Source organism: Tupaia chinensis, unplaced genomic scaffold (genome assembly GCF_000334495.1).
Source record: "Tupaia chinensis unplaced genomic scaffold, TupChi_1.0 Scaffold000710_1, whole genome shotgun sequence".
NCBI classification, from domain to species: Eukaryota; Metazoa; Chordata; class Mammalia; order Scandentia; family Tupaiidae; genus Tupaia; species Tupaia belangeri.
Window position 1 is genome coordinate 1,522,878 of NW_006160234.1, and position 27,097 is coordinate 1,549,974.

The 27,097-nt window shown below is 41.6% G+C and overlaps 1 protein-coding gene across 1 annotated transcript in view; it reads right to left on the reverse strand.

Moving 5' to 3' along the window:
• ASTN1 (astrotactin 1) overlaps positions 1-27,097 on the reverse strand; it is a gene marked incomplete at its 5' end in the record, with an annotated part of 375,021 nt that overhangs the window by 161,048 nt on the left and 186,876 nt on the right. Inside the window, 3 exons of the mRNA XM_027776744.1 lie at positions 16,497-16,581; positions 25,417-25,608; positions 26,608-26,757. Of these exons, the coding sequence (XP_027632545.1) occupies positions 16,497-16,581; positions 25,417-25,608; positions 26,608-26,757 (427 nt within the window). The remainder of the gene's footprint in view (positions 1-16,496; positions 16,582-25,416; positions 25,609-26,607; positions 26,758-27,097) is intronic.

Genomic DNA, 27,097 nt, shown 5'->3' on the forward strand with positions numbered 1-27,097 from the left:
AAAGATCAAATATATTCTCAGTATCTACATCTTCCACCAGCTTCCATTGCTTCCCAGCCCTCAACCCATAGTGCTTTTGATTACTAACTGGAACCTTAACCATGCCCTATATTCCATATCCCTGGCCCTAGCAGGTTTAATTGCTAAATTGGTTGAAGACTGAAAGAATAGGGAGAGGTTTTATGATAGCATCACCAGCCCTTTCCCTGGGCTTCAGTTCAAAGGAATTTCAGTTCAGGGCCAGAGGAGAGAACAGCAGACTTAATGCACATGTAGGCTCTCCTCTCCCTCCCTCCCCCTGCAATCCTCTGTGCACAAGGGCACAGCAGGGATTGCTGGGAAACAGAGTCTTTGATGATGTACTCTCCCTGCTGTGAAGACTAATGACTTCAAAGAGGGCATCCTGCCACGCTAGGGGCTTCCGTGCAAAATCTGACTGCAGTGTAATTAGGCAAGAGGCTCCAGTTCTGGCTAGTGTGCCCAACAACACCCTCCCATGCCTGGTGGAAAGCGCAACATGAGGAAGGGAGAGACAAGGCTTTTGAAGAGCAAGAGCGTGTGTCTTTGATGCCAGCAGAGAAAAGGAGAAAAGTTAAAATCAAACCAAACAAACATCAGTCTGGCCAGGCACTGCTGGCCTGTGGTCAAAGTTGAAAGGTTTTAAATAATGGAAACAGGCCTTCCTCCTGGAAACCCATCTCCCTGACAAGTGCTACCACAGGGATGTGAGATTCTCTGCTTCTTAGAGGAAAGATCAGCCTATGTCATTGCTACCTGGTCCAACCATGTACCTTCCAAGAGCTGAGCACGCTCATTTCCAGTGATTCTATCATTTACTCCTCACTCCAACTCTAAGAGGTAGGTACTATTATGATTTCTAGTTCATGTGGAAGGAAGTTAAGGCACAGAGAGCTTGGGCAATTTGCCTAAGGAAAGTAGAAGAAGTAGATGGCTTTCATTAATGATAGCACCAGAATCTGGACCCAGATAGTCTGTCTGCTTGTTGGGTCTTAACTCTTATATTCCGCTGACTCAGTTACTTACAGATTTAAGCTTCTCTCATCTCTAAAATGGATTAGACCTTAGAGGGCTGCTGTGAAGATTAAATAGGGTACCTGGCACAGACAAGGACCTCAGTGGAGGTGATGTGTTATATATAAGTGTATCAAAATGTTCCGTCCTTTATGCCCCAACATGAATATCTTTCTTCTAAGTCCATTTCTCATAATGCTTGAAATATCATCAGTAGCAATTATTTCATTTTTTTAAGAGAGATTTTTGCTATAGGATGTGTGTACTTGCCGGAGAGACAGAGAGACAGAAAGCGAGAAATCCCTCATCCCTCCCCCGGGGAATGGCCACACTGCAATCCCTTCTCCTCCCGTCACCTCTCGGGATTTTGGGCATGCACGCACATGAGTCTGGTGTGATTTTTTTAAGCTCCCAGGTCTAGGACTTGAACCACAGTTGACTATATGGGAGTTCAGTGATGTAACCATTATGCCATCTGCTGGTCCCACAGTCATTTTATTTTTATTGAACACCTGCTATACAGACTTGAGAATGAGACTCACAAGTAAGACCTTTTTCCAAAAATCTTATGCTCTAGCAGGAGATCTAGACAAGGGATATAAACAACACAAGATGCAATGTGGCAGCTGCTACCAGAGAGGATCACAAGCTTGACACAGCCAAAAGGAGGAAGAGATGGCTTCCATTTGGGGAGTTGGGGAAGGCTGTGTGGTGGACCAGGTATTTGGACTGGACCTTGGAGACAAGACAAAATTAACCAGGCAAGGCACTGGAGGGGAGAAACTAGAGGAAAAAACATGACCAGAGCAACAATGGTGAGGGGTAAATGAGAAAGCTGGGATAGTCAAGAGCAAGTAATTCAATTGGGCTAGAAACAATGGCTGGATCTATCTTGTTAGGAGACTTGAGTGTCAGAAGGACCTATCCTGTGAGGTTATGTGGTGGCCATATTCATCTTCATATATCACACTGAGAGCCAGAACGCAGAGCAAGACTATGGGCCTTTCTATCTCTGTCCATTCCTCTGTATACTCTCAAGCGAGTTACTGGCCCCTCTTTGCCACAGCTTTCTCATCTATAAAACCAAGGAGGAAAAGATATGATATTCAGGAAACACATATGCCTGTCACACAGAAAGCACTTGATAAATGTTGCCTACTATGGTTTAAATAGTGATAGACATAAAGCCCCTAGAAGAGACCATAGCAAGTTGATCTTCCTCCTTCACGTATACAGGCCATGGAATATCCCAGACATTTTTTCCAAATGCACTTTACTGAGGCCTGAAGCAGCTCATTCCTCTGAGGTAAGCTCCACGCCTCCTCAGGCTTCTTTGCAAGTGCGAATGCTCTTGGGTCCTGGGAAGAGAAAACCATTAAGTGGCTAACAGTGGAGAGAAGATGATTGCATCAGCTTAATGTTCCCCAGCCTGGAGAATCAAGAACACTGGGTGTGGGACAATTCTGCAGAGGACTCTATCACCTGATCATCCTGCATGCAGTTAGCTCAGATGTCTGACATATATTACCCTGCATTTCAGAGGAGGGAATGAAGTGGGGAGGGGCAAGACATAAAAAAAGAGAGGCTCTTGCCACCCCCAAATCTGCTTATCCATAGAGTGCACTGCCTTCCTCGCCAGGCAGCACTGGGAATTAGCACATGGACTCAAATCAGACTGTGTAGGTTTGAATCCTAATTTTTGCTATTGACCATGGATATAACATTTGGACAAGGACCAAAATGTTTTGTGTCTCAGTTTCTTCATGTATAAAAATAAAAATGGGACAGCCTCTCAGAGTTAGGATAAGATTAAGATATAAAAAAAAAATATATATATATAAGGCCAGGAAGTAATGTAGTGGTTAAGGAGTTGGACTCTCACAGGGCCAACCTACAGTTTGAGTTCTGATTGGGAGGTATGAAAATCCCTCTGGGTGTGTCAACATGTGTGCTCCAAATCCCAGGAGAATGGAGGAGAAGGGATTGCAATATGGCCATCTCCCTGGGGGGAGGAGGGGAGAGACGTAATTTCTCATTTTTCCTCTCACTGTCTGTCTGGCTCTCTCTAGCAAGAGCATATGCCTCATGGTTAAAAACCTAAAAGTTAATAAATAAAAATAAACAAAATTAAAAGTAAAAAAAACCACAAAATATAGAGAACTTTTAGGACAGGCACAAAGAACAGACACAAAGTACACTCTCAGCAAGTATTAGCTATTCTTATTTTTGCCTTAATTTATTGAGTAAGAACCCATTGAGTTCCCATCACTAGAACTCTTTGTAAGGCAAGACCCTACATGAGATAAAACTACATGGTCTGGAGGGAGAGGGCCTACGTGCCACATGGTGAGTGGAGAGGCAACACCTCAGCAACTTTCTTCGGAAAAAGAGCATGGATCAGAAGAAAGAAAGAAAGAAAGAAAGAAAGAAAGAAAGAAAGAAAGGGGAAGAAAGAAAGAGGGGAACAAGAAAGAAGAAAAAAAAAAGAAAATTTAAATAATGCAAAAATGTTTAAGAGCTACAATGACTTCACAAATATAACAGAGTCCCAAGCTAATCTCATGACCATTTCTGATGGCATCTCTAGGGTGGAATTTCAAATGTTGATGTAGCATCATCTTTCTTGATTTTAGAAATATACTCACTCGCTCAGTGAGTGAGTATATTGAGTGACCATTCTGGGCAGACACTTAGCAAAATCTTTTTTACGTGGACTAGATGGAAATATGTTGAATGCTGTACATTTCATGAATTCCTGTGTGGTTTTACATATGTAGTCAACAAATTTTGAATATGGGGTCAAGGTCCACCTGAAGAAAGGTCCCAGACAGGAGCATAGCCTGGCCTTGTTATCCTGAACATTTCATCAAAGATTTGGAGCAGGCTCATGAACGTATGTTAATTAAATTGCAAATAACGTAAAGTAGAAGGGATAGTTAATACATAAGATAGCAGAGTCAAGGTTCAAAGGATTTCAGTGGGCTATAAGCTGGTATTTAATAGAGCTTTATGCAAGAACTGCATTTAGGTTAAGATCATTGAGTGCACTATTGAATATATTTTTCTTTTTGACAGCAATCCCCGTAAAAGAGATGTTTAGGTGACCACAAACTCATATAAGCCAACAGCATCTCTTAAAGGACTTAACACAAGTGTAACTTAGAATTCATTAATAGAAAATACAGGAGAAGAAACAGACATGAAATATTCTATAGAATGATTTGATATGCTCTGAGCAACATAATCCAAAAAGCGTAATGACAAACTAGGGAGATGCAGAAGACAGATAGTGCAATCTTTAAGGAAACTTGGAATCTGAAGAATTGAAGGAATTATGTATATTCAGAAAAGAAGGCTCAATGGAGCAGTCCTCCTCTATATAATCATCTTAAACATTAACATATAACCACAGCCAGCACATAGATGGTAGTCCTATTTGTTTACAGGCATCCGCCTACTTAATAGCAGATGAGCATATTTTTCTAATCCATACAAAAATATACCATTTAAGCTAGCAGTTCTCAGAGTATTAAAATATATATATTATTTATTGTTCCAAAGAACAGAGCTGACCAAACAGGTGGAAGTACAGGAAAACATATTCTGGCTCAGTCTAAAGAACTGTCTAAGAATCTGCATTATAACAATAAAGTGAGGTAACTCTTCAATAATGTAGCATCCATTAGTAAAAGCATTCAAACAGCAACTGGGTGACCATCTGTGAATCAGGCAGCGGGAGCAATTTCTACACTGATTGGCAGGTTGTATGATACGACTTTGAAGTGGGTTTCCAACTATGAGTGTCTAGCATTGTCAATGATTCAGTTGATATTTCTACTCTAGCTTCCTGAAATTAGGGAGGTGATTCACCACTCCTATGAAAGAGTCTAAAGATTCAGTTAGGTTCAGAAAATAGAGGTCCACATAATTCCCATACAAATTACTTAAGAAGGACCAATGAAAAATGAAGATTTCTTCATTTAATCAATGACTTATTGAGCACCTACTATATGCCAAACGTCTGTTAAGCTACTACAACCATGCAATGGTTCTACCTTTGTAGAATTTACATTCTAAAGGTTGGTTATTCTAATCTCATCTGCAAATTGACATTAAGATCATATCATCTGGTGAAATTTTAAAGAATGTTCAATGAGGCCATTATCAATGCTAAACATCATCAGTGGGGATACTTACTCCCATTCTTATGATGTGTTTACATATTTTATGTAACATTTTTTATGGTGGCGTGTGTGCATACACACACAAAATAGAGAGAGGGAGGGAACTATCCTTGATAGGGTCGTACATTCTCTGATCCTCTTTCCTCTAGCTCTTTAGTATCCGGGACCTCCACATGTGCACCCGGTCTGATTTCAATCCAGAGATCCAAACTCATGGTTGCCATATGGCTTCCAGCCTTGCAGGGCATTTGCATTACCACTACACCACAGCAACTGGTGTAGAATGTACAATCGTATAACATTATTGAGTACAATGCATCTTATTAGGTGTTCTTAATAATCCTTTTAACATTCTAAGGAATTGTATACTATTATTCTTAGTTTTACAGAAGAATAAATTGGGGCCCTTAAAGGTTATGACACTAGCCAAAAACACAGGGATTTTAAGTAGAAAAAAATGAGCTTTGAGTTCAAGGCTGTCTGACTCCACCACTGTGCTCTTCCCCCTTTACCTAAGTAAAGCTGAACATGTGAGTAGTGCTTCCACACTCTTGGAAGTGAGTCGTTTCACCCAGCTAGGATGAAATAATTTGGCTAAGGCTATTAAGTAAAGTCAGTTAATAATGTCCAAGACTATACCTGGAGAGAAAAACCTCTGAACACATTCTAGGCTATCTTCTCTCTAGGCCAGGAAGCTTGAGGAAAATGGATAGGCCCTGCTTTCAAATGTTCAGATATCACTCCTGACCTACTGGACAATGGCTCTCAAATCTGCTAATAGCAAGGACCTGCCTTGTGTTACATTCTTCCACATGTGTGCCAGTAAGTGGGCAAACACAATCTCTGGATGGGATCCAGGGTGCAGGCTAGAGACATACCTTATGCTACAATGGGCCATCTTGACCTGATCCCATGGACATAATTCCTCACTAGCCACAACACAGAGCTACTCAGTAACAGATGCTTGCCTCCACAGACAGTTACCACCAGGGACCCCTTGAGATAGATCTAATTGAAATATTTTTCTTTAAAAAAACAAAGCAAAACAAATAAAAACAAAAACTAAATTGAGCAGCAGCCAATGACATTTATTGCGTTCAGGCCTTCTAAGTCCCTCTAATAACTTGCCCCTCTCTCCAGGAACTCTATGTTATTTGAAAGATATTCTCAATTCAGATCACTTACCTGTTTTAAACTAGGTCTCAACTCATGGGTCCTCTACCTTCAGAGCCTCCAAGCTGAATTGCAGCTTTCTCTTCTACTTTGATTTTGAAACTCTCAGGAGCAATAGCTCTTGAGGAATTTGACAAAAGAAAAGTCTTCTTTAGGAACCACGATTCTCTTTTCCTGTTTAGGGAACTCTTAACATTGCTGCTCTATTCAATAGATTCATCTGTAAAATAGGGTCAATAATAGGTCCTACTTCATGATGTTGAAATGAAAATTAAATTTATTGGTGTATGAAAAGCATACAGGAGAATGGCTGCCAAATTACAAAGACTATCTATCTATCTATCTATCTATCTATCTATCTATCTATCTATCTATATGAGGGGGTATTCAAAAAGTTAATGGAAGATGCATGAAATGAAAATATTTTACAAGGATTTTAAAATTCTTTTGCACCAAAATAAACTTACATGTCAATTTCATTTTTCCATCAACTTTTCAAAATTCTTAAAGTTTATGTGTCAATTCCATTTTTCCATGAACTTTTTGAAGCTTCCCTTATAAATGCCAGTTATTGTTATGACTATCGTTACTATTATACTTACAGGGCAGATTCTGAGGAGGGCAATTATGCAAGTCATGTAAATCCTGTGGTTCCCCGGTATTATTCAGTTAACAATATTGGTATTATGTTAATTCAACTCCAAGTAGGTTCTTCCCAGTGTAGAATATGTTCCTGTTTGTGACTATCCCATAAGGGTGAGCCCTCACTTCATTCACAGTCAGCCTACTCAGATGGCTACATACAAGGAAGCCCCCACTGTATGTGAGGATGGGTGCAAGCCCGCACTGAGAATGTGGTTTGGGTAGCCCTATGAGAGACCTCCACCACTATGGCTAAATGGGCTAATGCAGTCTTAGGGCTTTGAGCAGCTGTTCATGGTCTCTAGTCCTGTACAACAGACGTCTAGGGACTCTCAGGCACCCAAGGGCCTTAAAAGCCGAAGACCAACCTTGACTGGCAAGCCTGGCATGGCTATATCTTCTCAAGTCAACAACACAACTCTGGGACCAGCAGTTGGTGTAATAGTTATGTCACTGGACTCCCATGTAGTCAACTGCGGTTCGAGTCCTGACCCAGTGGCTTAATCTCACGCCAGGCGCATGTGCTTGTGTGCCCAAGATCCCAAGAGGAGAATGGAGGAGAAGGGATTGCGGCATGGCCATCCCCCCTGGGGGGAGGGTGGTTTCTCGCTCTCTGTCTCTCTGTCTTTCTGGTGAATGCACACATCCTATAGCAAAAACCTATCCAAAACAAAACAAAACAAAACAAAAAACCCACACAACTCTCAGAATGGAAAACTAATTGTTGAACTCCACTATGGTTGAATGAAGAGCCTAGATGTTGGCATCAGTCAATTCAGTTTACTACATTGCTGCTCTGTACAATGTACTACTGAGTCTTAATAATATGCATCTTTCTCTGTATATGTATGTATATTGTGTAGATATGTATATGCATGTGTGTTTATATTTGTGGGGTCTTCAAAAAGTTCATGGAAATATGGATTATGAAAATACTGTACGTGGATTTTAAAAACTTTTTATGCATCATAATAAACTTGTACTTTAGTTTCGTTTTTCCATTAAATTTTTGAAGTTCCCTCAAACAAATGAAAGAAAATGTCAGTAAGCATTCTCTTTAAGGAATGATATTTCGTCTGGCTTGGACTTTTTTTCTTTTTGCTACTGGTTTTTCCCTATATGTTTTAATAGTCACTTTTTTTTGCTTTTTTTTTTCTCAAAGGATGAAATGAAAAACAAGCTATCTAGTGACAAATTCTTGCTGTCTAAAATTTCAAAATTATGCAAAGTTAAAAGCTTAGAAAAAATAATTACAGAATGAGTTCTTGAATAAGAACCCAAAGTACTTGTCTGGGAAGCATAAACCTTAAGATTACTTTTTCTGAAAGTATTTTTATAGAAATTGTAGGTGCAATAAATATCACTAATTGCTTACTTATCTCTTTAAAAATATCCAGTATCAGGATTACTGATGATATTTTAAAAACACCCAGCAAGGTGTCCAGCATTACATGATTAATAAATGAAATCAATTAATTAGTATTGTAAGAGGGATTACTCAGAGTGGTCAGTGTTACTGAAGTTTTATTGCATTAAATATTGTGTTGGTGATTATACAGCTTTTTATTATTTATACACCAATTGCAGAGAAGTTTATATGAGAAGAGTTTGAAAGCTACATACACCCTGAACTGTATTAGTCTTTCTGTTAAAAATAGATTAAATTGAGTGTTTTAAGTTACACATTAAGAATAACTTCCCCCTGGAAAAAGTTTTGAGAAAAATAATGTACCACAAAGATACTTTTGAGTTTCTTTCTTTATCTTTTCCCCCATTTTGTGATTATAAATGTAATACTTGCTCACTGTTAAATTATGAGAGAGAGAAGGATATACAGAATTGAGAGAGGTGGTAGGTAATAATGTTCGATACATAGAATAAGAAATGGGGAGAAAATATAGCAAAGTGGTAATGATAGTTTTCTCTAAACATGAGATAATGAGTAGATTTTTCTATTGATTTTACAGAAAAAAATGATAAATAGCCAAAATATCTTAAGCTGGAAAAAATAATGGCAGTCTCCAACCCAGTATTCTTAGACTAAAACCCAAGGAAACTGAAGGTCTAGAGAGCATTCCTAGTGGAAAATATCTATGCATTCAGTAGAATATATAAATTCAGGACACTATCTGGAAAGCATAGGCAAGACATAAAACATTCATTTCTATAAAATTGAAACAATTTATCTTCCATTCTTGAGCAGATGGGAGGGTAAATTGAGGTTGATTTTTTTTCACCCTGCTGGTCATGTTGGAGGAAATATGAGTGTTCCCGCCTCCGGCATTGTTTAAAATAAGTCTCTTGGTGCCGTGACTGGACTAGTCAGAGACAACAGTGTGGCAGAGTCTCGCCCTTCTCTGTAAGGAGTGTAGGTGGATGCTTGTCACTGGAGGTGGGGTTGGGATGAAGACAAAGATTCTCAGTCCTGGATGGGGGGGGTGAAGGGGAAGAGATGTAGAAGAAGCAGCTGGTCCTCACTGATAACTGACTTTCAGAGTGTTGTATATTCCACATTGCTCTCTTTTAATCCTTTTTTTTCTCACTTAACTGATTTATCTCCAATACTCAGCTTTTACTTAAGGCTTGACCACTAGCTTAGGTGCCTTGGGCAAGTTACTTTACCCCTCTGATGGTTCATTTCCCGATAAGCAAAAGGCAAAGACCTTGGAGGATGTTTTCAGCCACTAGTGGACAAACCTCATCTTGTTTTCATTGGAAGGGAATGGTGGATGAATGAGGATTCCCGTTTGCTCCCAAGGGCTTGGAGACTCCACCTCCATGTCTTTCTTAAGAAGTCTTCTTTAGTCTAGCTTCATAATCACTTATGGCGGCTTGTCAAATGTACAGATTCTAAGCCTTTCCAGACCTACGGAATAAACATCTCTTGGGGGAAAAATGGCTTCCCAGAGGAGCCATAGACTGTCAGATTCCGTGGACTAATATGCAGAAACCACCTACTAGAGTAATTTTGCTCTTGTAGCATCCTAAGTGACCAAGACGATTACAGTTCCTTCTAAGAAATGAACAAAGGGTACCCCTCAAAATGGCCACAGGCCAGGCTCTAGCTTATCCAGAGCCTTTGTCCAAGTTAGAAAAAGGTGCCCATAGACAAATGTGCCCTCTGTCTCAGAGTTGGCTGCCTTGGCAAGCATGGGCTAGCCTTCTGTCCTCTATTGCTCTCTCTGCCTGATGTCTGTTCGCTAAGGACAAAGTATACCACTGTACTCAGCTGACCATCTACACAGTTTTTATAAAATGGGTCAAGTTAAACATCTTTTTACTTAAGAAAATTCCTGAGAACCAGGCACAGAGTTTCCCAAGGCAACTTGGGGATCCCATTATGTCTAAGGGGCTCCTGGTAAATGGAGATCCACTTTGGAGTCATTCTTCTAAGGGGACAGATTTTTACTGGAATCAAGGCTCTGCAGAGAAAATGAACTGGGAACGTTAGGTTAAATCTCAAAAGCCTGCTTTGCCAGGGGAAAGGGAAGAAAGGACAGTTATGTTTCTATCGCCTCCTGCTGGAAGAGAAGGGAAGGAGGTTAAAAGAAGGGAGTGGTGAGAAGAGAAACAGGAGAAATAAATGGCCAAATAAATACCTCGGAAACCCTTGTTAGGAAAAAGTGATAGTGATGTGGAGAGGGAGAAAAAGAGAGAAAGCGGCAGGAGTAGAAAAGAGGAGAATGAAAAAACAAGAGGACTAATGGGAAGGTAATCCCATTAGTAGATGGCTTGGCAATGACAAGAGCTGAGCAGACAGTGAGGTCTGGGCTCCAAGGGCAGGAGGGGAGGGCACCCAGAGATAAAGAGCAGCCACAGCCTGGCCAGTAAATCTTGTCTCGGGGGCTAGAGGGCACAAAAACAAGCTCGGGGTGGGGAAGAAAAAGCCAGAAAATAAGCTAGAAATGGGCAAAGGGACGTCAGGAAGTGTCCTCTTGTCATACAGGATGTCTGACCCCACCTGAGTCACTTCTGAAGAGGCTTTGGCTGGTCAAAGAAGACCTAACACAGCCCAAGACCTGGGCCTGGAATCTGAGCTGCCTCTCAGCATGCGATCCACTACCCTAAAATGGTTTAGCACTTGCACAGCTGTACGAGGTTCTGTTTAGTTTTAAGTGGCCAGGAGAAGGGATTTTTTAATGTTTGAGTCATCAGTGGAGGCTGGTCTCGATTCAATACCTTGAACCCACAGGCAAAGGTATCTTCTCCCGTGGATTCAACTGTTGTTCTATTAGGGGATCTCCAAAGGAATGTTAAGAATAGCAACATTCATTTTTGAGGACCAAATAAAATTACTTCCAGTCAAGAGCTGGATTTGAGGAAGACAGAGGCCAACACAATATTCATTTCTGGCTTGAAAAGGAAAAGAGAGTCTATGTCTATGGGACATTTACATTTTATATAGTTTTAGAATCCCTAAGTAGTCACTCCTGGGGGGGGAGGAGAAGTAGGGCAGAGCTATGAACTAGAAGGAGAGAAAAGGCAAGCACCAGAGACAATGGAAAGGACATATGAAGACAGTGTGGCCTGGCTGTGAGTGTGAGCATGTCAACATGCATGTGTACCTACCTGAGGAGGGCCTGGTAAGTGTGCTACCTCCTGAGTAGGTAGTATAAGAAGCAGGTGTTCTGATGAGCAGGGCCCTTCCTGACAATGGCTTTTAAAACCTTGGAGAAACACCTGTTCATTTTCCACAGCAGGCCTCTTCCCATCTCATGAATTATCACTCTGTCTCCATCCTTCAGCATTAAAATCCAGTGATATTTTATATTTCTCTAGTGGGAACTCTCCTTGGTGTTGCCCTCTGTATCTGAGATGCCAGAATAAGAAATCAGACTATTATTTACTGAGAATCTTCAAATGCACGAGTGTAATCTAATTGTGGTATTCTGAAAAATGTATCTAGAGGCCCTTGGGTACACTTTTAATTTAACAAACAAACAAAAAATACTTTATTATAGCCTTTCTTAATAATCTCTAAAGGAGCTAAATAAATCTTTTTTTTCCTCCTCTAATATTTTCTTATAAATCAATCTCTCTTACCCTCTCCACCTTCATTTATTGTTTTCATTTCTTGTCTGTGAAAATTTTCAATTTGGGGACCAGCAGTTAGCGTAATGGCTATGTCGCTGGACTCCCACATAGCCGACCGCGGTTTGCGTCCCGGACCCGGTGGCTTAAAACTCACACCGGGCGCGTGTGCATGCGTGCCCAAGATCCCGAGAGCAGAATGGAGAAGAAGGGATTGCGGCGTGGCCATCCTCCCCTGGGGGGGTGATTTCTCGCCTCCTGTCTCTCTGTCTCTCTCTGTCTGTCTGGCGAGCGCACGCGCCCTGTAGCGAAAAACCTCTCAAAAATAAAAAAATTCAATTTGGTATTGTTCTAGAAAACAATTATCACATACATATCCTGAGAGTCCCTGGCTGTGTCTATACAGCCACTGGAATGTGAAGCTGAAAGGATACTCAGGGAATATGTGCAGGATAGACAGCATGGTAAACCACAGTACAGGGTTAGGACCCTTCTACCCTGAGTCTTCTGTCTGGCAGCTGTATCACATAGGGTGTTATGGCAGGAAATGATTGATTTTTGTAGCCAACCTCAAAGACCAAGGATGTAACCTCAAACCTCTCTTGTTCTTTTAATAACCCATTAGAAACCTGTCATCCATGACTTTGTTTAAATCTTTTTGAGGCTATTTTTACTTTTAGTAAATAGGAACTTCTTGTGTAATGAGTTCAATGATTTTACAATCTGCCACCTAGATCTTGTCACCGGGGTGAGCTGGAGTGACCAACTTCACCACCCAGGTCAATGCATAAATGTTTCAACATGCTCACTTCTCTCTGGGCATTTCTGGCCGCAATAAAGTTACCAAGTAATTATCACAGTCCCTTGATTCACATGCCTTATACATATGATCTCCAATTCTTTGTCATTCTTTGTTGTTTGATCTTGAAAATGAGAAGATATGCCACCAAATAGACAGATACTTTGGAACTTCCTCTTCCTGCTCACAATTGCAGTGTCCTGTACATGAGAGCTTTAATGTCCAAAGCCTTGGTAAACAAGACCTCTTTGAGATCTAATCTTTACCCACCTTCTCAGCCTCTGTCTCTGAAAACTGCACTTTTATGCTCCATTGAGTTATTTATTTGCCGTTCCTAGAAAAACCATGCTTCTTACGTCTCCATGTCCTTGTATCTGCTATTATCTTTGCTTAGAACTATTTTTGTTACTTATCACTTAGAACAGTTCAAAACCCAACAGGGTGAAGTTCTGATCCAGAGTCTTCAACCTCACATAAGCCACCCCTTAAAACTGTAATCTCATAGACCTTTGCTCACATCTTTATTTTACTAGATCTTGAAGTTCATCACAATCATTTGTTATGCTTCCATATATGTGGATTGTTCATCCAGAGGAGAAACCTCATCTTCTTCTTATGAAAGGCAACCTAGCTTCTCCCAGACTACAAGAGATAATAGAGTAGATATTTGGTAAGAACATAAATGGGTGAGAGAGTGAGTGATGGAGTAGTGAGAAGATTCCTATAAACAAACTGGCTCACACTGTCACACATACATACAGAACACAATCACACAGAGACCATGTTCACAACACACACATGCAAATACATGGTTCTGGGTAAACCAGAGAGAAAGGCTGAGGCTGGATAATTTCTCCATCTCACAGAATCATTTGTTTGTAACTTTTTGTCTTAGTGTCCTTGATCAAGTTTCTTTCTTGTCTGAAAGTCACCAATGCTTATTGCTACTTTTCTCCTGGTACATTAACCTCAGTGTTTCACAAAATAATTTAGCATTTACTGGCCTAGACTTTGACGGTTCTACTTCAAAAGAATGTTCAGCTACTTTAATGTATGCGATACAAGGATGCGACGTGAAAACATAAACACCTACACATGGGCTGCTTACCTGTATGTTCTGGAACATTAAATATTCAGGAAAATCAAGCCTACCATTGATTTTTCCATAATGTCACAATACATGTCATTAGTTTCCAATTTGTCAGGCAGTTTTCGATTCAAATGATAGTCTTTACATTCAAACCAATTTCAATTAATTCCACAAGAATCATTGAAAGAAACATGGCATCAGATCCCTGATTCAAATCAAGATGTATGGATTCTTCTATTTTCCCTTATCTTGTCATTTTGTGAAGAGAAATGTGGTCATTTGTCTGGCTTTTTTTTTTTTTGGTTAACATATATATAGACTCATGCTGTGTATCATTCCTGGTTCCATTATCCTCCAGATAGTCATTTTTCCCCCCTCCCTAACAGTTGCTCCATTATTTTATTAGTGTCCAAAATGAGACCTCGTAGACAGTGATGATCATAGAATAATGGAAATTAGAGATGGAAATGACAGATTAGGTCTCCTTGTCTATTTCCTGGGGCTAATGTTCCTTCGGTCTGTAACTCAGTGCTTTAGCCTGTCTTGTTTTAAATGATACCAATGCTGGGGACTCCACCATTTCCTTGGAGGGTCTCGTCTGCATCCTAAGACTGTCTCCACATACAGCCAGAGGGAATGATGAAGGCTCAGCAATTACCAAGTGAAGTCAGGCCCATCCTCGAATGGTCTGGCAAGGCTGGGCATGTGGAGGCTTGAGCGATTAACCACCAAATCCAATCACTACAGAGAGACAGCCTGGATCATTCAGAGCAAGAGTGAAATGATATTTTGTAGTTGTTTTCTTCAGCAGCAAGTTTTCAGGCTAAAAGAAAAGGTGGCTATTCATCACCCTTTACAATATTTTACTCAGTAAGAATCATAGTCTCAGGCACCACATAAGCTAAAATTCTGGCTCTCCAGTAACTATGTGAATATTTTAAGTGCTATCTGTGTAAGGGGTCTAAGCAGAATTTAATATAGCTAATGGTACTCTTTATTCATACCCCACTTGACATCTAACAGCCAAATCAGCTGCCCTCCCCACAAAACTTTCAATAAAGGCCACCTTAAATGTCTTTACCCTTCTACAAATACCTTCCTCTAAATTTTGTAGACTGCCTCTCTGATATCAAGTTCAGTCAAAACTGAGCAATCCTTCACTTTCCCTAACAGAAAAATTTCATGGCATTTGACTTCCTCAAGTTTTCTGACCTGTGACTCAGATTTCTTTCTCTAACTTCATTGTCTCTTGTCCTTATTCCTCAACTTCAACCCGTTCCAGAACATTTGCCCTCTTCTAACATCTATGGGCATCTATCATGCTTTGACTTAGTCATCAGCTAGCTAAGTTCTCAGAGTTGAGTTCTTCTATCCCTTTATCATAAATCACTCCCTTGGGCTCTTCAATCATTTTTATTGCTCTTCTACAAACCTTCATCCATTTGTCACCGTATTTATTGCTTTGGGAGTCCAGAACTACATTCAGCATTCTAGGTGTGAACTCCTTGGGATCACACAGAAGGGGCTGGTCACTGACCTCAAGGATGTTAGTCCTCCATAGCAATGTCTGAAGTGACATTGTTTTCTTTTCCCCACCTTGTCATGCTGCAAACACATATCTAATTTGCAGTCCAAGCAATTACCCCAACATGCCTTTTTGCCTTGATTTGTTTTGGGTTTTCCTTGTTCCATTGATTGCTACTATTTGTTAGCAGCTATTGATCCCTTTCGTCTCCCTCCTCTGCAACCCAGTCAGTGCAGGAAGCAACCTCTCAGCGTCCAAGACAAAGTCCAGTTGCTTTTAGAAAGCAATAGAAGACGAACAGTGGTAATGGCTACATAACAGTGTGAGTGTGCTTAATGTCACTGAATTGTACACTTAAAAATGGTTAAAATGGTAAATTGTATGTGTTTTATCACAATAAAAAAATTCCAAAAATGTTAAAATAAAAATAGAAATTAAATAGACACGGTAACTACTTTATCCCAGTCACGTGTGCTTGGAGAAAAGCAGAGATAATCACAGAGAAATGGTAACTGGGGAATCAGACAAAAATATTCTCTTACTTAACACAGAGCCCTCCTCAGGTATGTGCATTTCACCCCTGCTGCCAGTCCTGGTGCAAACAAGTCTCTAGTTGCGTCAGTCTCGCAAAGCTCATCAAGCCCTGGGAGAGCTACGCTGGAGTCTGTGTGGCTTCACGTGTCTCCAAGAAAATCATCAGCTAAGTTCTGCCTGCGGAATCCTCATGGCTGGCATGGTGTAAAAAGGAAGAGAGGGACAGCTTGATTTTCAGATCCCAGCTGGAAGCTGCAGGGCTGCGAGTCAAAGGCATCATCTCTTGACTCGTAAATGAAGAAAAAGTGATATGGACGTCACTGAAATGGTATAAATATGGAAACACACAGGGCCATTTTTACCCGTTCGCTGTTCAGAATATCACCACCCTTTAGTGCTGTTCTTTGCCACATGGCTGCTCTATGCCATGTCTGTACACAGGAGCAGTGACTTGGGAGGCAGTTAACTTGCCATTCCCTCACTTACCCTTGGTTCGTCCCCCATTCATTCCGAATGCACAGGTGTTTGTGTACTGGATCCTTCATGTAACCTTCATAGCAGAGGCATTCTCCTTAGAAGCAGGATGAGGAGAAAGTAAGAGAAACACAAATTAATCGATCAATAGGTCTGTGTTTGAAAAAAATTACATAAAATGGTGAGATTAAAGTCTGAATCTAGCAGTAGCATGAATGAGACAATAAATCCTGTAATGGCATAGATGCCACTCTTCCTCAACCACACGAATAAACATATGCCCCCCCACACCTCTTCATTTTCCAGTACATAATAACTATTACCAGTAGAAGAATCCAGTGTTTACAAAGCACCTGTTACATGTGCTATGTAAGCACAAAGACCAAGAACTCTTTGAGGAAAGAGACCATTTCATCCTTATTTGCTAAAAAACCCAGTATGTTGCAAGGCACATATTAGGTGACTGATAAATGTTTAAAGACTGCCTATGTAAATTATTTCATAAAATATTTTAAAGCCTCTTGAAAAATAGACATTATTACCTATTGTGCTGATAGGAGAAACTGAGGCTTGGGCAAAGTAAAGGATTTATCTACAGCTTGTTAACTAGCAGAGTTAACATTTAAACTACTACGTCTATCTGACTCAATCTTTCCTTCCCCCACTAAGCCATGCTACTAACCCATAGAACAACTACTATGTTTAGAGGCAGCCACTCATGCCTATTATGATTTTACAGGAACTCTGGGTTTTAGTTTTTAAGTGAAAATGGCTAATTATCTTGGAGCTGTAAACAAAAGGATTATCTACTACTCTGTATTTGTTTAGGATATCACTATGCTGCATTATCATAAATTACTCCATTGATATACTAAGAGGTCCACGGAATTCCATGCAAAACTGTGTATGTGTGTATATGCATTTTTTCTGAGACCAGTTACACTACAACACTATTTTTCACTCTTTTAGTGTTTGATTATTTAATTTATAACTAATAAAAGAAGAGTGTGACCTCTTGAAATCTGCAAATAACAAAGGTGCCATCCCCTAAAAACACAATAGGCATCCCATTTCTTTATCTACCAAGAAGAGACACTTAAAAAGGATATAAATAGAATAATAGCTTTGAGTCTTATTTATTCTTTCTGAAAATAAAACCTGAACAAAATGAAGTGAAGGGGCCACACAGTTAAAGGGGAAATGATTGGATAGAGTTCAAGCATAGATGTTTTGTGAGCATCATAGCTCAGTCATTCATTTCAAGATTGACCTATAAGTTCCTGCCCATCAAGGCCTCACTACCAGGTCACACTCATTTGTGTCCCGCACACCTGCTCAGTTCAATGTGCTGAGGAGTGGAGTGAAAATGAGTAACTTCTTAGTTTGTGAAAAATCCACAGGGAGTATTAGATCAGTGTATTATCTCCTGTATAGCAAATTCTGACTTTCACATGGGCTGGATCCATAAAAGGTTCCAATTTACTGGCTTTAGTGGTGCTGAGCAGTATCTAAAATGGTCAAGGAGCTATGAATCAAACCTAGAAAAACATAGCTTAAAATTACGTGGTCAAGGATAAGACTTGTAGATGGAGACTGTTTCTATGATAAAAGGAAAAATAAAGAAGGCAAATACCAGAGGAAGACAAGGAAAGTACTAGGAACCTGGTTTTATATGTACCAATTTTATAGACTATATACTATACACTATACCAGGCAGGAACAAAAGTCCTTCCCCGTACCTCCCCACCCCTCAACAATGAGTAGACTTTTAATAAATACTGCGTAGTGGAAAATAAATTCATTAAAGGGTTTGTCCTAAATTCACAACATCACCACCAAGATATAGGTATTTAAGTCAATTAATGGGTCAAAGGCTCACACTTACATCTCCCTTAGGAAAAGATACTCTCCTGTTTGTCTTTGTGGCAAGTAGCCACGAGTATAGTAGCCATGATATCAAAAACAGGAAGTAATCTTAGGAGGTTGTTAGACCCATCACTCTTAGAATGCTCTTGGCTGGACACTTTGCCTAGAATTAAGGGTTGACCACAAAGAAATGCCTAGCCAGCCACCAGAGTGCAGCAGTGACCCAGTGCTTCATGATGCTGAGGCCATACGTGAACGTCTCAGATTCTGGCCCTGAGGTCTTCCTATGCAATGTGGGCACGTATTTTTATGCCCATGATCCATGCTGGCTGAGATTGGGCGGGAAGTGAGGGGAATCATAGTGTGAAGACTTTGCTGGGGGTTATCTCCCTCTTTCTGTCTCTCTCTCTCTCTCTCGAGGAAGAATTAAATACATGAACTTAAAAGGGGGAAGCCCTCTTCTGCCTTAATATCTAGCTATTGAAAAACATGTAGAAATAAATGCAGTAACAACTCAGGGTTCAAGCAGAGCCTTATTTTCCTAATGACGGCAATACCTGCCATTTGTATAGCACATTTACTCGCGCAAATTGCCTTCATAGTCATTATCTCCTTATGAGCTTCCGTCACTCACTACCATGTGAGGATGCACTGCTGACAACAAATAAAGCTTCTCTCCATATGAATGCATATGCAGCCCAAAGTCAGAGAAACAGAAATACTTTCAAACATATCAGGCTAGAGTCTGAGGACATCCAACATTTGCCTCCCAAAAGATCCTTATTTCCAGAACTCACCAAACTTCCCTCCTCTAAACCAGGTTGGCCATCTACACTGAAAGGAGTTCAGACTTGACGAGGAATGTTGCTATGGTGACCAACTGCTAAATCTTGACTTTAAGAGGGGTTTCGTGCAAGCACAGGCTCCGACTGTTAGCTGTGAATTTTAAAGACCCCACAAGGGTGTTGGCTGCCCTCCTAAGCTAGAAGTGTTACAGTCTCCGCATCTGCTGTGACAGATGGCGGGGAACACACGAGGCGTTGACTCCATGGTGGTTACACAGGAATCCAACAGAGAGGCGTGTCATGGCCACAGAGAAGTGCCGGGCCAGTATAGCATGCCCTGCAGGAGGCAGGCAGGCAGCCCCTCTACCAGAAAGGAGAAACCCACTGAGAAGCTGTCCATGCAGGGACTGGGGACATTTGACTTAAGCTTGGTCCACTGATGACAGATGCCTTGAGTTACCCTGTATGATAGAGAGTTCTGCTGGTCATTCCCATTCTACAGCTGAAGGACTGAGGCACTAATCTCATCCAAAGATTGAAGAAAGTCCTTAAAACCAGGGCTCGTCAGACTTAATGGGGCTTACTACAAGTTCATCTAAATGCATACCAAGGCCAAATGCCCCGAGGTGCCTCTGTAATTCGGGTAGCCACTGGCCCTTTTAGCCAGAGGGCATGTACACTTGCCAGAGACAGAGAGACAGAGTAAGAGAGAGTAGAAAGCATCCCCCACATCACCGAGACATGGTTATGCCTCAATCTCTTCTCCCTTTATTCATCCTATTAGGATTTTAGGCAAGCACATACATTTCTACGTGCTTCTCAAGTCACTGGGGTCTGGGACTCAATCTATGAGTTCTGTCAAGCTGCCTTAACTACGGAGGCATGGAGTTGGCCTGGCCATTGGCTTTTAATATATGGAATTGGGGGATCAGCAGAGGGACTAATGGTTACATTTTTGGACTCTTATGTAGTCGAGTGCAATTTGAGTTCCAGACCAGGTGGCTTAAACTCATGCCAGGTGCATATGCGTGCATGTCTAAAATCCTGAGAGGAGAATGGAGGAGAAGAGATTGTGGTGTGGCCATCCCCCATTGATTTCTTGCTTTCTGTCTCTCTGGCAAGCACATGCATCCTATTGGGTGTGCTTCTTCTAAAAAGGAAAATCTTTGTAAGAAACCAGGACTCAGGTACTATTTAATTGCCTGGAGTCCTTCCTTTATGGAGACATCAGGCAATAAGCAGGCCCAGGGTCGAATAACACCATTCCACTCTAATAAGGGAGACAGAAAAAGGTGCCAGAAGAACAACCTGAAGGAAGCCACATTAATGGAACCGCATAAATGATTTGGGAGCAAGAGGGCAATCCTGGTGGCAGGAACAAAACCCTGACAAATTAAGTTCACGAAACCAGAGAAGATTAGAGGGATAGGCAGTGGTTCAGAGCAGACAAAGACAAGGAGGGCTAGATTCAGTCTGGAAACCTGGTCTTGTGGCTCTCAACAGGTTTACATATTTCTATAGGGCTTGGTCTGGTCTATGGAGAGACTAGGACAGGAGGAATTTCAGATAACATCTTGGATAGAAATTAAAACTTCATTTAACTTGGAAGCCTGAGCTCCTTGCAGAACCATAAAAGCTACATATCTTGAAAAGGGCAATGAGAATCTATGGCTAGTATGGATGAAATCCCTGTGAAGCCTCCACAGCTGTCCATATGGCCAAAGAAAGGCCAGGAATAGAGTGGAGGAAAAGGTCACTGAAAACAAGTAGTTGATGTTTCTATAGAAACAAACATACAACCAATGCAACCCTGAGAAAATGCAGAAAAAGTCGCCTCTAGCTGGATCCAGCAAGGCACTCAGCCATACAACCAAAGTGCTCTGCTGTTAGCCCAACTTGACCAGAGACACATCTAAGGATGCAAAGCTGGGAGGATCCAGGGGAGAATGTCTGTGGGCATTTGGCAAAGGGCTTCATTGGAGGCTGGGGCTCTGTTGCACTCAGGAGCAGAATGATTCTAAACCTTCCACCTTGGCTCCCTCTGAAAGTGGTACAGAAGCAGGGTCACAGCAGCATCAGGAGCATATCTGCCTCCCTGGTGCAGTGGTGATATGCTGCTCAAGAGTAGCCAGATCCCACATGGTAACTATAGTTCAAATCCCTGGCAAGGCCAACCTAAAGCATGCTGGACATGCATATGAATGCCCAGGATCTGACAGGTTGGAGCTGACTGGGGGAAAGGGATCGCAGCACAAATAAACCCTACAGAGGGAGTCCTCTCTCTCTCTCTCTCGTTTCAACCCCATGTGTACACACATGCACTTTATTGTGAAAAAAAAAAAAAAAAGAATCAGGAGTGTATTTTCTGGTATACAGTAACCTAGGCTCAAATCCTGCTAAGCCATCAATGAATAAATTGGTTAATATCTATGTAAAATATGGATTGCAATACCATCTACTTTGTAGTGTTACTGTGAGGCTTCCATGACATAATTTAAATAAAGTACAGTGCTTGACACATGGTGAGCTCTTGATAAATATTACTCAGCCTTATTTTACTGAAAAACATTTTTTTCTGCACCTTTTCCACTAGTTTTCTCTAACCTGAAAGAGTGATGGGAAGAAGGAGCACAGTATGTTTTCTGAAGTTGTAAGTGAAACATATGTCCTGAGTCGCCAAACAACTGACACTGGGAACACAACTTGGCATAGCTTGAGAATTGCTAGAAGAGGCCATAGTGCTCAGCAGGAGATTAGAAGAGGCAGGCAGCCCCTGGAATGTGTCCCCATCATTTCATTTCTCAGGTATACCCAAATTCAAATCAGAAAGTCTGTGGACCCTGGATGACTATAAGGACATTTGCTAGTGTTTACTATATTCCAGGCATTGGGCTAGGAGCTTCCCATACGTGATCTCCCTCCCAGATAGCATATTGCCAGAATGAAAATACACAGGGAGGCTGGAACGAAAAACAGATCAGCAAGCTTCCTCCAGACTCAGTTCCTCCTTCCACGGATTTCTGACACATCTTTTAGACCGTCTGGAAATTGGGCTGGGAGATAAGAAAAGGGAACACAAGAATGGCTGTTCATTCTCTTTGTCTTTTCTCTCCTTCCTTTATATATTAATTTTCTATCACCTTAGTTAAAACTGTACCACAGACTTAGTGGTTGAAAACAACATGAATTTATTATCTTACAGTTCTGTGGGCCAGAAATCTGACATGAGTCTCAATGGACAAAAATCATGTTGCCTGCAGGGCTATGTTCCTTTCTGGAGGCTCTTGGGGAAAAATCTGTTTCCTTGCCTTTTTCTATCTTCTAGAGCTGCCCACAGTTCCTTGGCTCATGGCCCTTCTTCCATCATCAAAGCCTGCGATGGCTGATTGAGCTATTTTGAATCACATCACTCTGACCTCTTCTTTCACCTTCCTTTTCCATTTTTAAGGATCCTTACACCCCTTGGGTCCACTTGGATAACCCAGGACAATATTCTTATTTTAAAGATAGTTATTTAGGAACCTCCATTCCATATGCAACTTTAATTCTTCATGGTCATGTAAAATAACATATTCACTAGTTCAGAGGATTAGGATGTAATCAGCTTTGGGGAGTCCATTACTCTTTCTCCTACATCTGGTATCCTGGAGCTGTATGCAGGTGATGGGGAAACACAGGCTTAGCTTGGGATGCTCTTAGGAAGGATGCCGGTGGAAAGCTCCAGACACCAGAGATTGTTCCATTGCAAAGACCAAGCATCTGTGTTTGTGTGTGTGTGTGTGTGTGTGTGTGTGTGTGTTTGTGAAAAAAGTATACAATTACACTTGCACAGCTCCACACCCATATGGGCAGACCTCTCTGAATGGCTGGGAAAGCACATGTCCCCACACTATGACATTTCCAAGTAAGTTAGCTGGAGGATTGCAAAAATAACGTCGACTTGATTTGAAGCCAATTCCCACACTCAGTTCTGTGGAGAGAGGCTCTAGGACGGAGTGTGGGAGGCGATAAAAAAAATGAGTGTGTGGGATGACCACATCATCCCATGTGCTGAAAGCAGCAGGATTGCGGGGAGGGGGCTTCCCAAATCCAACATAAATGAAAGTAAAAGTCTTTGCAGTGCTGTTTTGCAGCAGCTACCAAAATGAAGATGTTGCACCTTAGCTCTACATAGGGTGTGGGCTCTTATTTTTAGTCTCTCTCTGTGGCTTTCCAGTTGGAAATTTATTAGTTGTCACAGACACCAGGAAGCTATGAGCAGAGGAGGGGCATCCCAAAGTCATTTTCAGCAAGGATTTGAAATGAGACACATTGGAAAGGTCTGACGGGAGAGCTTTGCTGACAAGCAGCTTCCTAGCATGTGGAGCTTAATGCTCAATAATGGTTGTTGCTTAGAGTTCTGAATGACAAACATGCTGGGCCTGACATGTCTAGGGAATTTATGCAACCCTTTAGCATCCCACCTCTGCTGGTTTCATGATAGATAAAGCATAGACTCGTGCTTTATGTAAGACTTTGGGCAAGTCATGTAATTTGAAGTCCTTAAGGACTTCAATTGTTGGTCTGTAGGAAGGAGGCAGTTTATCTTTAAGATCTAAGTGTGATATACCAATCCCTTTTCTTCTTGTAATCAAAGGTGTTTCCTGTCCTTTAAAACTCAAGTAGGAGCATCCAAGTTCCTTTGAGATCGTGCATCTCTCTGAAGGGAGTTTAATGACTGAGATTGTCCCAAATCTTCCTAATCCAAACCAGCTGGAGAACTAGAGTACCAGTACCAGAGCCCAGCTCAGTTGCATGGACAGGCTCCACCTCTGAGATTAGTTCTTTTTCATTTCTCCTGAGCACACTAGCTTTTGGGCATGGTGCACAGCCCATCTGTTTGGTTTGGTGTTTGCCTGACAGCGTGGGAGAAGCAGCAAGTAAGCACAGTCTTAGACATCAGATGCTTAAAATGCTGCACTTGCTCCACCATATGGGGACCTAGAATCTCTGTGATGGGCCCACGTGAAACAACTTTACGACCTGAGAAGGTGAACTTCAGATGTTGCAGTTACCTGTTACTCTCCCAAAGAGATTTCGTAATGGGTTATAATGGAAGGACTAGATATCTCAGGTTCTACCTCTAGTAAGATTCCTCCACTTCAGTGCCTAAAGATGTATCTGTGTGTGTGTGTGTGTGTGGGTGTGTTCACGTGTGTTCCATGAGAGGACTGAACACAATGTACAAAGAGTTTGAGGAATTGGCCCCTGACTCCAGCGCTTGGGGGATCTTGGATATCTCTTCATCCCTTTCCTTTGCTTTCAGGCATCATAGCACTTCTCCAAGAAGGACCTCTCTGTCATACTCAATCTACTGGAAACAGGTCTTTATAAACATTACTTCTATGATGGAAGTACAAAGTGATCTTGAATGTTAGAGCTCGAGGAGCAATGCAGATGCTCTAATTCATGTCATACCTGCCTCTGGATTTTCACTCAGAGAAACCTCAGTTCTACTTGATTGTAAAACAGGCTTAATGATGTTTTTGACCCAGTAATCTCTTTGACCCAGTAATCTCACTCTCTGATTTATCCAAAGAAAATAACTTCCAATGTGCCCTGCATTCATGTGTAAAGATGTTCATTTTAACAGTATTTATAAAAAATTTAAAAATTAAAACATCCTAAATGCCAAATAATAGAAGACTGTTTAAATGAGCTATGATATAGGTGTACAATAGAATACTGAATGCCCATTAAAATGGTATTATTAAGGATTATTTAATGATTCTGGAAAGCTTTCATGATAGAATGTTAAGTAAAAAAAAAAAAAAAAAGCAAGAAAACCCTACTAGAATTACTATATTTCCAGGAAGTCTCAAAACTCAAATATAGAGAAGAGACTGACAAGGAGAACACTGAAATTTTGAAAGTGACTTGTCCAGGAGATAGACATATAGATGATTATCATTTACTTTTATAAGGTTTTCTAAATTTTCCTCCTTTTCTGCAATAAACATGTCATAATCATAACATGTCAGACTCCAGTAGTTGATGGATGACAAATGGGATATGGAAGTCAACCTGAACTAGACTTTCTAGATGGGGCAATAGTTGTGATCTTTCTGAGTCTTTTACCAAAAGATGACCACACAGTTGTAGCCGTCATGCTCAGTGGCCCAACTACATGAGGGCAATTCAAACGACCTCAGCTCAAGATGGCAATGGGACAATGGAGCTAGAAGGGATGGACTGAGTTTTGAGAAAGTGATTGCAAGAGGCATGATCTCTCTGACAGTTACCCGCTGCCCGATGCTCCCGCCTACCAGTTTCGGGGTCACATTGGTGTTCACAAGGGTCTAGGAGCCGCCGGGCACAGAGGTCCATGGCCCAGGGCCCGCTGGAGTTCTGCTGAGAGAAGAGAACCACCTGGGCAGGGTTCAGCCAGTCACTGGCATCAAGTTGGCTCCCCTCCAGCAAGATGAAGCGACTCCCTGCAGGGCAAGAGAGAAGAAGCATGCCTGGGTGCACACAACACAAATGTACAAATCACCAAAGATGGAGTAAATCATAGTCCAAGGATTAGTTCCAGTCCAAGATTGTTATCCCCACCAGGTCTAGTCCATCATTAGCCTCAGAACAAGGGGTCACCAAGTGAGGCTCAGCTACCACTTGGGCCACTGTAAGACTGGGAACATTAGGCCCTTCAGCTCTATCATCTCCCATTGCTATGCCCATCCCATCTCTACTAAGTTGTTCCTAAGGATACAGGGATGGGGCAGCTCTGTGTGGGTGAGACATGCTCCATCAGACCTGCCACAGGCACTGGCGCTCATCCAAGGGACAGGGACCCACTGCTGCTTCTTCACATGCCATGAAATAGCAGGCCCTCTTAATAGTACCAGCCATCCCCACCTGTTTTCAGCCTTCCAGCAGCTGAGAGAACTGACATTAACAAGTCAATTAGCTGCTCTGGGCTTAAATGATTCAGAGACTCTCAGAACCTATATTACTCCCTCATTATATTGGGGTCCCCCTGGATGAAAGTAAATTATTGCTTCTGAGTTCTAGGCTTATAGCAAGCTACTGCAATTAGGAATTTCTCACCCGAGTATGCCAAACCAAAGCATGGCTAGTCCTTAAACACCTCTAGTACTCCACTTAGCTTTTCCCTTCTCAAAGGCTAAGAGAATCTTGGCGTCTACCTACCTGTAACCAGTGCAACTCTGCCTTTCTCTATGAAGACAGAAGCTTATGTAAAAACAAACAAAAATGCGAGTGGGCGTAGAGAAGCGATCTGTTCAGTTTCTTTGTTTTGTTCACCTGTTTTCTGAGTTCATCTGTGAGCCATCCAATCTTGTCCTAGACTTGATTTGAGTTTATTCCATCACTGCCCCCCCCCCACGATAAGCCCTGGCCTCTTTAATCTTTGCCCAATCTATAAACTTTCCTCTTTGGGTGGAGAGGTCACATCCTCAGGAGAATGGGCTCACCATCTGCAATCAGGTGCTCTGGTACATGCAGGGTGATTTTGACCACGAGAGGGCAGCTGACGTGGGAAGAGCAGACGAGGCCAAGCACACAGCTGGTGATGCTGATCAGGGTCAAGGTGGTCTTGTTTACAGGACTTCGGGGAGAACCCACTGAAAACAAAACAAAAGCAAGATGTATGGCAGTGAAAATCTTGGAACCAAGAATTCGACTTGGAATTTTGCAGCCCAACCTGGCTAATGGGGAGGCAGTTAGAAGACCTAGCCCATGGCAGGAAAAGTCTCCGGCTGCAGGACCTCAGTGATCTTCATCCTCTTAAACATAATGTCATTGGTTAGACCTGGAGAGAACTTTGCCTACTGGTGACCCCCAGGGTCAACAATGGTCAGTTGCCCATTGTCACTCTTCCTGAGACAGGTTTGCAGGAGATGTCACAAATGTAGATGTTCTTTCCCTCTGAGAGCTTTGCTGAGCTCCAAGCTCTTGCCAAGG